At 36.7% G+C, this 12,092-nt stretch overlaps 1 protein-coding gene across 3 annotated transcripts in view; it reads right to left on the bottom strand.

Annotated features, from left to right (window-relative positions):
• The window catches only part of Iws1 (interacts with SUPT6H, CTD assembly factor 1), a 42,694-nt gene that overhangs the window by 11,433 nt on the left and 19,169 nt on the right, over nt 1–12,092 (bottom strand). For all 3 annotated transcript variants that reach the window (XM_010637668.3, XM_010637665.2, XM_019209519.2), the window contains exons 6-10: nt 7,550–7,647; nt 6,526–6,676; nt 2,841–2,923; nt 1,564–1,693; nt 602–719 (exon numbers count right to left, since the gene is read on the bottom strand). In XM_010637668.3, coding sequence (XP_010635970.1) covers nt 602–719; nt 1,564–1,693; nt 2,841–2,923; nt 6,526–6,676; nt 7,550–7,647 — 580 coding nt within the window. The remainder of the gene's footprint in view (nt 1–601; nt 720–1,563; nt 1,694–2,840; nt 2,924–6,525; nt 6,677–7,549; nt 7,648–12,092) is intronic.

Below are 12,092 nucleotides of genomic sequence, written 5' to 3'. Positions count from 1 at the left end.
AAAAAAAAAAAAAAAAAAAAAAAAAAGTAATAACTATAGTAGTGGTAACTATAATAGGGCTAATATTTGGGTACTTGCTATGTGCTAGGCATTGTGCTTTCTAAGCTTTCTCTCATCTAATCTTTACAATAACCCAAAGAAAACACATGTCAACTTTACAAAGGAGGAGACCAAGCACAGAGCATAAATCACAGCTAAGGGTATGCAGTATGGGAGTAGTGGACCCATGGTAGAAACAGGTGTGCCTAACTCCAGGGTCTGAATTCTACCCTCTCCATGTTTGTGATCCATGATGAGACAATACACGCTACAAATTCTCTATGATGAATGTGATCATTATGCAGAAATGCACCAGAAAAAAAAAAAAAAAAGATAATACATGCTTTTACTTGCTATATTTAACAATGGAGAGCATATTAAGTACGGTGAGAAGTGTTTTAAGTGTAAGAAAAAAAGTTGGCACTTCTAAGAAGCTATGAAAATGTTTCTATTCTACTTAACTGACTCTAAATATTGATTTAAAAAATACGGTTAGCTTTTATATACATGTCTCTCTCTACACAGACATAAAAACAACAAACAAAAAGCAAAGTTTACATACTGATTAATTTCCCTGCCATGTCCTTGTTGGACCTGGATTCCTTGGGGTGTTTATAGAGATACATCACTGCTCGTCCAATCCCACTATGTTTCAGGGTCTCCTGGCTCACACTAGGTAGCTGGGGAACATAAACACATACACACAAATTAATCACTCAGAAGCCGGGAGCTTTGCTAATCTATGCTAGAGGACCTTTAAGACCTCGTTCGTTCACATCAGAACAAAATTTAAAAGTCCATTTCCAAGATTTATAGATACTGAACACATAGATCCTCTGTGTTCACATGAGAAGTTGAGAGTTTAGTATTATCACTAAGTTGAACTAAAACTGATCAATGTGAGAAAGTGTGAACTGAGAATACTTACAAGTAGCAGTTTAATACAGGAGTTGGCACAGGCCTCAGAAGTCAACGCACCTAAGACTGAACCCAAGCACAGCCACCTGCCTGCTATCTGACTTTGGACAAGCCATTTAACTTCTGAGTCTTCATTTCCTCATCTGTAAAATGGAGACAATATGCCTACCTTACAGGTTTATTGTGAGGAATAGGTGAGCCAATACATACACAAAGCACATGGAACAGTGCTTGGCACATAGGAGATTCCTCGGGAATTCCCTGGTGAGTTAAGGAGCTGGCCCAAGACATCAAAGTCATGCAAGTAAGCATAGCTTGAGTCCCGAACAGGTTCACATGATTCTGAACTTGAATGTCCACTACTGGATTACTCTTCAGAGACACCATTGCTACTTCAAAATCGTTTTCCTTTAACACTACAGTTACAGGAAGTTTTACGGGTCCTTCCTTTTTATGTTCATTTTATTAGGCAGTTCCTTTTTCCAACCTCTTTTTGGAAGGCTTTGGCAGAAAGAATTTATAAATACACAGTAAAATACAGAGGCCATGAAAATACAAGCCATATTAGATAATTAATGAAGCACAACCAGATTATCTGCTGCTAACCTCTTGCAGAATCTTCAACAGCTCCTCCCGAATCTTAAGCGCTGGCAAACTCCTATCTGGTAGAGGTGAGAGCCACTCTTTGATGGCAGACATCACACCACTGTCAATGAATGTTTCTTTAAGGTCCTGCCTGCAATAATAACAATAAAAAAAGGTCAAGTCTATGCACCTTGGTTCCACTGCATCTCCCTCAGATTTTCTTACATGTTTAGGGATATTTCAGAATATTGCTTAAAAAAATATATATACATTCAATATTACTGGGCTTCTATTCTGTTCTCAAAAGCAGAATGAAAGTTAGATTTTCTAGAAACATACAGATTTGACCAGCAAAGATGATTTGTTAAAAGCAAAACCAAAATAAACTCAAATCAGACAAGACAGATTAATTACACTAATATGAATGGCACATTGCTCACTCTATCAGAATAATAATTCTTAAACAGTTTGAGGAGGCCGAGAACCCAGAATTGTGCTATTCTTTGCAGGACACCAAGAATATAGCTTTCCAGGTAGAAACAAAAATACTGGAAATTAAATTCCACTTTAGGCAACAGAATAGCTTACATTATTAATAGGAAACCTAGCCACATAGTTCTGCCTGTTGGCACAGAAACAGTAGTTGTTTAGTCTCTGTCATCTGATGTCACATTAATGAGTTGGGGGCTCATTAACGTACTAACGCATTTCAGCCACCAAGAGTAGGCTGTGACTTTATTCAAAGAGAAAGCAAAACTGCAGATAAACACGACAGAACCAATGAAAAAAATTTCCGAACAAGGACCTAACGAGAAGGGCACCATTATTACAGAAAGATCAATGATTATGATTTACAGGGACATACAAATCTTGAAAAATACGTATCTCAAGTTCTCTTCCAAGATCTGTCTTGTTTTTAATGACACTGAGAAAACAGAAGCGATTATACCAGACCCCATACTGTCCATAAAGAATAAAATTAGTAGTTTTCAAGGTTTTCTTTCATTAAGTCAGTTTTTCAATTGTTTCCATCAGGCATCAAAGTTTAAGAAAAATTAATTAAATATAATTTAGGAAATTTCATTTATTATTATATTTCTGTTACCTGACAGATACTATCATTATTTAATACCCTAGAATACCAGTAGTTTGAATATCATTTCATTAAAGGGAAAAATATTTTAAAGAAAATAGTGGGCTGGGGATTTAGCTCAGTGGCCCAAAGCCTGCCTCACAAGCAGAAGGTCCTAAATTTGATCCCCAGTGCTAAAAAATAAAAAAAGAAAGAAAATACTTACTTCTTAAGATGCATAACCACAGTAGGCAATAAAGTTAATTTTTTCAGAGCTGGTTTTTTTTGATTGTTCAACTGTCTGTCTTCCTATCAAGAAAAAAAGACAAAAAATATTTAAAAAATATAGTACTAATTGTTACTAATGAATTATAACCACTGTAATTCTGAACCTTAGAGCAGCAGTTTCTCAAAGAAACTCCAAGTTTTTACCAGATGTGGTGGTGTATGCCTGTAATCCTAGCACTCTGGGAGGCAGAGGCCTGAGGATTCCAAGATTAAGCACCAAATGTGCAACTAAATAAGATCATCTCAAAGCAAGTCAAAAAGCCAACACCACCAGCACTGCCAGCACCACCAACAGGGGTGGGGGTCAGATCAGTGAGAAGGTTCTGGGTTCAATCTTCAGTACTGAAAAATACAATTTTCCTACCAGAGGATAACTAAATATTAATACACAGTCTTCATTCAACTGACTTACATTCCTGTATCTAGGTCATGAAGTGACTTGGTCACTAAACGAGAAATCCTATGTAGCAAGTACATCACAATATTCAGAACAAAGAAATGGTCAAAGGAAACTCCAACTTGATGACTTTGCTTTTACTTGCATAACTTTTACATGCAGGGCTGTAATGTGTAACAAAACAAAACTGCAGTACTGTACAGTACAATCAGCAAAAATTACAGTAGTATATAAACAAGGTGTACAGCACCAAAAAGAAGACAGGTCCTAAGTCTGAAGAGCACACCTTGCAGCCAGGCCTGGTGGCGCACGCATGTAATCCCAGCACTCGGGAGGATGAAGCAGAAGGATCACTGTAAGTTCGAGACCACCCTGGGCTACACAGTGAGTTCCAGGTCAGTCTCAACTACAGAGTGAGACCCTGTCTCAAAACCCTCTCCCCTCAAAAAATGTGCACCTTGATTATAAACCTAATTATAAGACACTAAACATGTAGGGTGAGCAATGTCTGTATAGGAATACACATATTTTTATATCTATCTTGTTAGTCAAACCCATAAAATTATTACAGTACTTACCTTCAACAATTCTAAATCAAGAAATACAATTTTAATTTAAAATACTAGCAGAATTATCAAGTTTTCAGCGTTCAAAGGACAAATTATTATAGCTGATAAGTTTTAGTTCATTTTCAAGAACAGTATTCCGCATATAAGACTTATATGTTGTATTACCAAATAAGACTTTTGGTAGTAACGGGTAATTTTTAAGTTTTAGTTATGAAAAATGTCAAATTCTACAAATATAGATGTACATGTCCCTGCATGTTTGAAGAAGTAAACACATAGGGCAGTCTCACTTCAGCTAAATCTTAACCTACTTTTCCTTCTGCTCTTGTTTTGAAACAAATCCCCGACACAGATCACTGACTACTTCAGCAAGTATGTCTAACAGAACTGGTACTAGTTGTTACTAATGAATTACAGCTACTGTAACTGTTTTTTAAACTTAACACTGGACAGTTTTACAATTTGGACAGATTTTTAATATGTAATGAATTAGATGTGATCTCTGATTAGAGGCAAGAGAATGACAATTTTATTTAAAAATTTTATTTCAGATGCTTTAACCAACTTCTATCATCCCTTCTTGTTCCACCCTCTTGGGTGTCTCCTTTACTTCCCCTACAAAAGAAAAGCTCTTTTCTGCCTGCTGAAATGCTTGTGGCTTTCACAGATGGGGCATTCTCCCTACTGCAATACTCCTTTTTCTGAACAGTCATGTCTTCTATCAACCAATATTTCATCTAAAACAATGTCTAGAAACCTCTTCAGGACAACAGCAATTATGTCAGAAAGGGCAGTACAACTCCCCTCCCACTTAACCCCAACCACATACGCATAGTAATCCTCCTTTCCAGTAAGTTTGGAAAAGTCCGGCAGCACATAAGCAATGGGCTGACAGACAGGCTGTGGATACGAGTGAGTCTCTGTGCCCAAATATTTAGAAATTCGGGTAATCGGGTCTACCCTGGGGAGAATGGAAGAACCAGCGACCACACATCATAGATCCTCCTGAAATAAACCCACATGCTGATCAGGGAGTCTCCTCCTGACTCTCCTGTAGCCTATGCAGTCCAAGGAGATAGGAGCTATGCAGGTATCCAAAAAGTACTACAATTCCAAGTCACTGCACAGTGACATGACAGGACAATGGCACAATGCCCACCGCCCCAGCCCCACACTACATGGGATGGAGGGGGTTGAGGACAGAGCAGTGTGTCAGTGGTCCCTCCAAAATCAGTTCCTGACAGTTCCAACCAATCCCTCTCTCAGCCTTGGTATGATACACCAAGGTACTGTTCGCCAGTTCGCCATTTCCAGCTTCCGGATTTTTCATGTCCAACACATGCAACCTGTGGCCAGAGTGATGAAGGCTTGGCTACCTGGGGCTGCTCTCAGCAGCACACAGGGTCACCAGCGTGAGTGACGCAGAGTGAAGACTCTGTGGGCTATGGAGCATCATTTCCTCCCTAATGACACAATTTTATAACACTTTTCTTACATAAAGAGATACCAAGCTTGGTAAACAGTCAAACCTGAGAACAAGCCATTGCTCATTAAACCAGCAAAGCTACTCAGCAAAGTTGGTTTCACTTAACATTTGGTCTTTTCATTTTTTTTCCGTAAACACAACTAAATAAAACATTTAAATTATTTCCAAGTTTAAAATTTTAAATATCAAATCATCATAAAATTATTAGCACTGAATCTAATAAGGGACTCCTTTGAAATGTTTGCTGAAAAAGCTCATGGACAGATAATAGTCTAGAATCTGTCTCATTCTGAAACTAGTTTCACAGACTGTTCTATGAGCTAAAGTTTACATCTGCTTGACAGAGCCTAACACTACCGAGATAGTTTAGTTCAACGAATTAATTGTCATTTATTACTTTAATGTTCTTGCTATTTTAACCTGTTCTCTTTGTTAGGGACTCGAGAAAAGAAAAGAAAAAAAAAAAAAGCTTGGGTAGGAATGATGGGACAGGGCAGAGACGTGATGAATCAGTTTATTTAGGAAGCTGATCGCTTCTCTGGCCTTTTGGCTAAGATCAAGTATTTAGGGAGCTGATGCAATGCTCTTATCTTTCTGTATTACCTAAGCCTGTTCTCAAATGAAAATGACTGTTTCCTTGCTCTGAGTCTAGTTCATGTCTGCACTGCTGGATTTATGGTCAAATGTAATATAGACATAACATGTGAACTTTCTGAGTTTTCACACTCTCCAGAATTTCTCTTTGTAAACGTTAGTGCCTGATTGTGTTAAATCTGTTTTAAGAATGTTTAATTGTAGCCTCTGCTAATTACTCAGTACTGTAGCAGCAAAGTATTATTTGTAAGAATCAGTTATTTCTATATGTATACTGAATATAAATCTGCTGCTCTAGTTAGTAAAATGATGCAATAAAATGCCATTTTCAAAAAATATTTAAGGTGGGAGGGACAGGGATTTGGCTCAATGGTTCCACCAACTGCCTTGCAAGAGCAAGGTTCTGAGTTCGATCCCTGGCACCAAAATAAACAAACAAACCAACAAAATTAGAGCAGTATGTATTATCACAACAAGCGAATTATTTTTTAACGTGGTTTAAGGATTAAGCATTAAAAAACACCACTCAGCCATTACTCAGGGAGAAAGAAGTGAACCTAGAAGTGACTCCGCTCACCTCGGCAGCTTCGTTCATCTTGACAATCATGGCGCTGACGACATCATCAGCGTCACTAATAAAGGTGCCACCGTCACGATTACGTCTTCGCTTGCCACTCATGCTTTTTTTCCGCTGCAACATCATCTCAAAATCCGACAGGAAGTCCATACTAAGCAGTAACATAACATTAAGTGACATCCAAGTTCTTTTAATCACATATTTATCACAAGAAAACCAATTGCCTAACTCTAACACAATGGGATGCTGATTTTTACAAGTGCCAGTTCGTATACCTCACTATTAACACAGCTGACCACAGCCCTTCTATCCACCTTCTGTTCTACCCCAAGAGCTACCCACTAATCACCAACAGCCTAGCCACCTCACACTTGCTCTATCAGCTTTGAGAAGAAACATTCAAGTTCTCGTTCAGCTTTAGATGCTCTGCCTTTTTTTGGAATAGGTATTCAGGTAAGTATTTGTATGTTTCTATTTTATACTGCTTAAGCAGAAAAAAACAAAACAATTGCTTTTTCCATGATAAGAGCACAACTCAAAACAACTGGACTGAAATAAAGGATAAAAATACTCAAAAAAGGAAGATGACTCTGACACTATTTTGTATAAAATTTAAATTTCTAAGTACTGTACTGCCAAACTCACTCAGCTTAATTATAGAATATGCGAGTAAAATACAATCACATACTCGGTTGCTTAGAATTATTTCCTTTCCCCACCAAATCAGCTTTCTCTAAAACATTTTTTAAAGTTATTTTTTTTGGAAGAGTTGCTTGGTGAGACATAAATTAAAAGAGTTTGGTGTCATAAAAATATAACATCACAAATTAGGACATTTAAGCACAGGCAAATAACAGTAAGCGTCACTGACAACAGCATAAACAGCGAAGATCGAGAGAGAAATGGAACAGATTGTTATCCTAAATTTAGAAATCAAAATAAAAACAAAAATTTAATAATTTCTACCTTCATTTAGCTTCCTTTAAATGAATTCCTTAAAAAACAAGCAAATATAAAAACTTACTGCTTGCCTCTCTTGATGTTATCATCAGAATCTGAATCTTCTGCTTCTTTCACCTGTGTTTCACCTTTTTCTTCTTCCAAATCTTCTTGATTAAAACCCTAAAGGCAGAGTTAGTCAAATTTATTACAACCCCCTTACAGATTTTTTTCTTCTATAAACTGCTCTTAATTTTTTGCAGTATATCCACAAAGAACAGTAACAGGTATCAAAAAGGATGTAGCAAAAACTCCTTAGTGTTACCAGTGTTATTTCCTTCCAAAAATAGTCTGTTTATATAAGTATTTCTGCATACATATTTACTGTCTTCTTTTATTATATGAATAGCAGGGTATTATTCACAGAGGTATGAGACACTGCTCTGTACTTCCCAAAATTAACAAGAAAATGTACACATCAATCCATATCAGCTTGAAGTATCTTCGCTCTTTTTAAGGCTTTGGGTTATTTCACTAAATAGGGCTGTGACACTAATTTGCTTAACACATTTGTCTACTACCTGTTACGTGTATCTGAAGTTCACAGCCATATTTGCCACACTGTTTTCCATACATGTTATGCCAATTATCTGTCCTTCTAGAAAAATGTGAGTGTGTGCTTCGCTACTTCTTAACATATAGCAGGTTATCAAACACTGATATCCACCAATCTATGGACCAAAAAAGAAAAGGGATTTTAGTATGGTTTTATTTTCATTCTCTTATTATGACTGAACTGGGACTTTTTTCATGTTTAAGAAGCCGTTTATAATTATTTCTCTGTAGGAGACCGCAATATTGATTATGCGCAGAGTATAAACAGCACAGGCTGTAAACAGTTAACCCTCCAACTGGCTTGTTCTGAGAAGCAAGTCTGGCCAAAGCCCAAGTGCCAAGGCCGTAAAATCTTCTTGACTACAAGAATAAGGATTTAATTATAATCATATATTATTTTGTTTAATCTTTTCCTAACTCGAGTGCTGTCTTTTTCCTTTACAAGCCTTGCCTGTGTTTGTTTCCATAGAAACTGCTCAACTGCACATCCTTGCATATAGTTCACCTTTGCCCCAATTGAGTGCCAATAAAAATCAGTCCTGCGGACTGACCAGCGCCTTTGCTGATTAAGCAGCCAGCATTGGCCGTCCTGGCTCCCTGCTTTTCTGTCTCTTTAGATCTTTTAGTTTTTCTCTCAGCCTTGTGCCATAGCACTGAGCAGATCAGAAGTGACTACAGATCTCTGATATTTACGAATTCTACTTTCCATTTTCATGTAAATGAAATGGCAAGTCTTTTCAGTGCAGCTGCTCATTTTTGTCAGACGCTCTCATACTTCAAGATGCCTTCTCAGGGCTTCACCTTAGTTATGTCGTTTTCCTCGATGAACAAAACTACAGCAAGTTGATGTAAACTCTCTAAATACACCTTACTGTTGGTTATGTAATGTTTAATGACAGTGAACTACATGAGGGCAGCTGCCGATTTCTGTGGAATAGTCTTTCAAATAATTGTTAAATGAATTCTCTCTCAGTATTTTCCTTAGCTTTACTTTTTTTTTGGTACCAGGGATCAAACTTGGGACCTTGCACTTGCAAGGCAGGTGGCAGAACCACTGGGCTAAATCCTCGGCCCAAGCTTTGTTACTTTTTTAATATTTTGAATTAAATTTCCAATTTATCTATTTTCATTCTGGCTTTAGTAAATTAACTAGATTTTTGATTTGAGAACTATTTTATTTTAATAAGACATCAAATTTCAAGTGGCAAGATGTTTTTATTAATTGTTATTTTTAATTTCATTGCACTGGATTCAGAAAATACTACCTATACTTCCTACTTTTTGGAAAAACTTAGTTTAAAATGCACGTGGAAATGCAAAGAACCAAGAAAAGCCAAAGTAATGTTGATTAACAAGCTTTGAGGACATGATCAATTATTCAGAACTAATAATGTGTTAAGAGTACAAGGACAGAGACCAACAGAACTGAGAAGATGGTACAAAAACAATCTGGAAAACATGTAACTGATGTATGAGATGGAAACACTGAATAGTAGGAAGGAATGATCATTTCAATTAACTGTGCTAGATAAATCAAATATTCCAAACTGGGCGTGTTTATGTAATGATTTTAACTTCTACTTCAAATTACAAAAACCAATTCTAGGTGAACTACCAGATATGAAAAGTAAACAATAACTTTCTAGAAGATGATCTATTAGAAAACCTTCACGACCCTGGGGATACGCCAACATTTTGTTCATCAAAAGGTTCCATTAAGAAAGGGAAAGGAAGGGCCACGGATTTAGCCCAGTGGTTCTGCCACCTGCCTCGCAAGCACAAGGACCCAAGTCCGATCCCCGGAACTAAAAAAAATAAATAAAAGAGAAAAGAGCCGGGCATGGTAGTAGTGCACACCTATGATCCTAGCCCTTGGGAGGCCGAAGCAGGAAGACTGTCACAAGTTCTAGGCCAGCCTGGACAACATAGTGAGTTCAAGGCCAATCTGAATTACATAGTGAGGCTCTGTCTCAAAAAATTAAAAAATTAAAAATTTAAAAAAAAATAAAGAGAGAGAGAAAAGGTGGGCTGGGATGGGATGCAGCTCAGTCAGAGTACTTGCCTACAAGGTCCTGAGTTCATCCCTAGTACCAAACAAACAAATGAGCAAACAAACACAGGTGAAGTAGGCAAACAGATCTTGTTAAAGGGTCCATATCCAGATTATTACAGAAAGATTTCCTGTGGCTTTTTGGGCTGTTGTTCTGTTAATTACATTCCTCTTTGTTCATGGTTTGCACATTGTTCTTTTTTAGTTTTGTAGCTATTTAAAGCCATATCATCAGGACCGGGATTTAGCTCATCAGTTCCACTGCCTGCCTTGCCAAGCGCAAGGACCCGAGTTCAATTCCCGGTACCACCAAAAAAAAAAAAAAAAAAAAAAAAAAGCCATTATCATGAAGTGCACAGAATTTTAAAAATCAATAAAAAGAGATCCTCTTTATTTCAAGTAATGTTTTCTGCCTTAAGTCTACCTTTCTGACTAAATGTAGCTATATTTATTTTCTTTTGCTAAGTGTTGATATGAAGACTCTTTCTTACTTTTATTTTCAACTTTCTTGTCAGATGATTCTCTTGAAATCTGTATTTGGTTTTAAATTCCTGTCTTGATCATCTTTGTCCTTTATTAGAGCATTTAATATATTTATGTTTTATTAACATCTGATATTATCAAAGGTTAAGTCTGTGTCACGACTACATGCTTATAACTACCCCACAGTCTACATTTCTTTTCTCTTTTCCTGCATCCTTTTGGACTGATTAGTTTTTATTATTCCATTATTTTCCCTCTATTTGTTTGGAAGTTACGTAAACCATTACAGTCTTTTTAGTAGCTAGTGGTTGCGTAGATGATGACAGGCACCTAAACTTGTTAAAGAATGCACCCTAACTTACCAAAGTCTACCAGTGTACATTTCCATTCATTTGCAAAGAGCTATGAGCCTGCAACTCCATATATATTCCCAGCTTGTTACTGCTATCGTGTTTTTTAATTCTGTACTTTAAAATAAACCAGACATAAATTTCTCTTTTCTTTAGTCAATACTGAGACTAAACCACAGGTTGTTTGTTTTTGGGGGGTACTGGGGATCTAACTCGGGACTTTGACTTGGGAGACTGGAATGGTGCCACTGAGCTAAATCCCCAGCCCCTAAACCACATACCTTTTCATTTCCATTTTTCTTCCTTTCTACATTTCCCACTTTCTACTTGAGGTCATTTTCTTCCTGCTCATTTCTTGAGGTACTTCCTAATTGTTAATTCATTTCACACTTATTCCTGAGAAGCACGTCTGCTGCATATAACAGATTTTTAACTTTACAGCTATTGGGGTGTTTCTGCTGCTGAAAAGGTGGTTATTAGTTTAGGTGCTGCTTGCATGCATGAGTGCACTCATTCTCTGTACAGGGATTGAAGCCAGGGATGCTTTACCAGTCGGTGCACAGGATACATTCCCCAGTCCTTTTTAATTATGAGAACTTAAGTTGCCCAGGTGGGACTCAAATTGGGATGCTTGTACCTCAACCTCCCAACAGTTGGGACTAGAGGTTTCCACCACCCCACCCAGCTAGTTGTTGCTTTTCTTAACGTAATTCTTTTTTCCTGTTATGCTTTTAAGACTTTCTCATTTTCTTTGATCTGCTGCAGTTTTATAATGTTCTTAGATATAAATTTATTTTTACTGTATTTATCCTGCATGCAATTTGTAAGACTTTCATAATATATGGTTTTATGCATTATTTCTGTAAATAGTTTCTGATATATGTTTTTCCTTTTCTACTAGTACTCCAATTATGTTAAACTTTCTCATGAACTTTTTTTTTTTTGTTTTCTATAATATATCGCAATCTTCTTTATAGATAATTCCTTGTAACTTATCTTTCAGTTCACCAAATCTTTTGAAATATGTCTTTTGTTAAACTCATGTATTGAATTTTTAATTTTAGCTATGTTTTATAGTTCTCAAACTTCTACTTGTTTTATTGGTTTTTTTTTTTTTTTTTTTTTTTTTT

Source organism: Fukomys damarensis, unplaced genomic scaffold (assembly GCF_012274545.1).
Source record: "Fukomys damarensis isolate Sample0158 unplaced genomic scaffold, DMR_v1.0_HiC HiC_scaffold_29, whole genome shotgun sequence".
NCBI lineage: Eukaryota > Metazoa > Chordata > Mammalia > Rodentia > Bathyergidae > Fukomys > Fukomys damarensis.
Note: the sequence above shows the minus strand (reverse complement) of the source record. Positions and strands in the feature narration are given on the sequence as shown.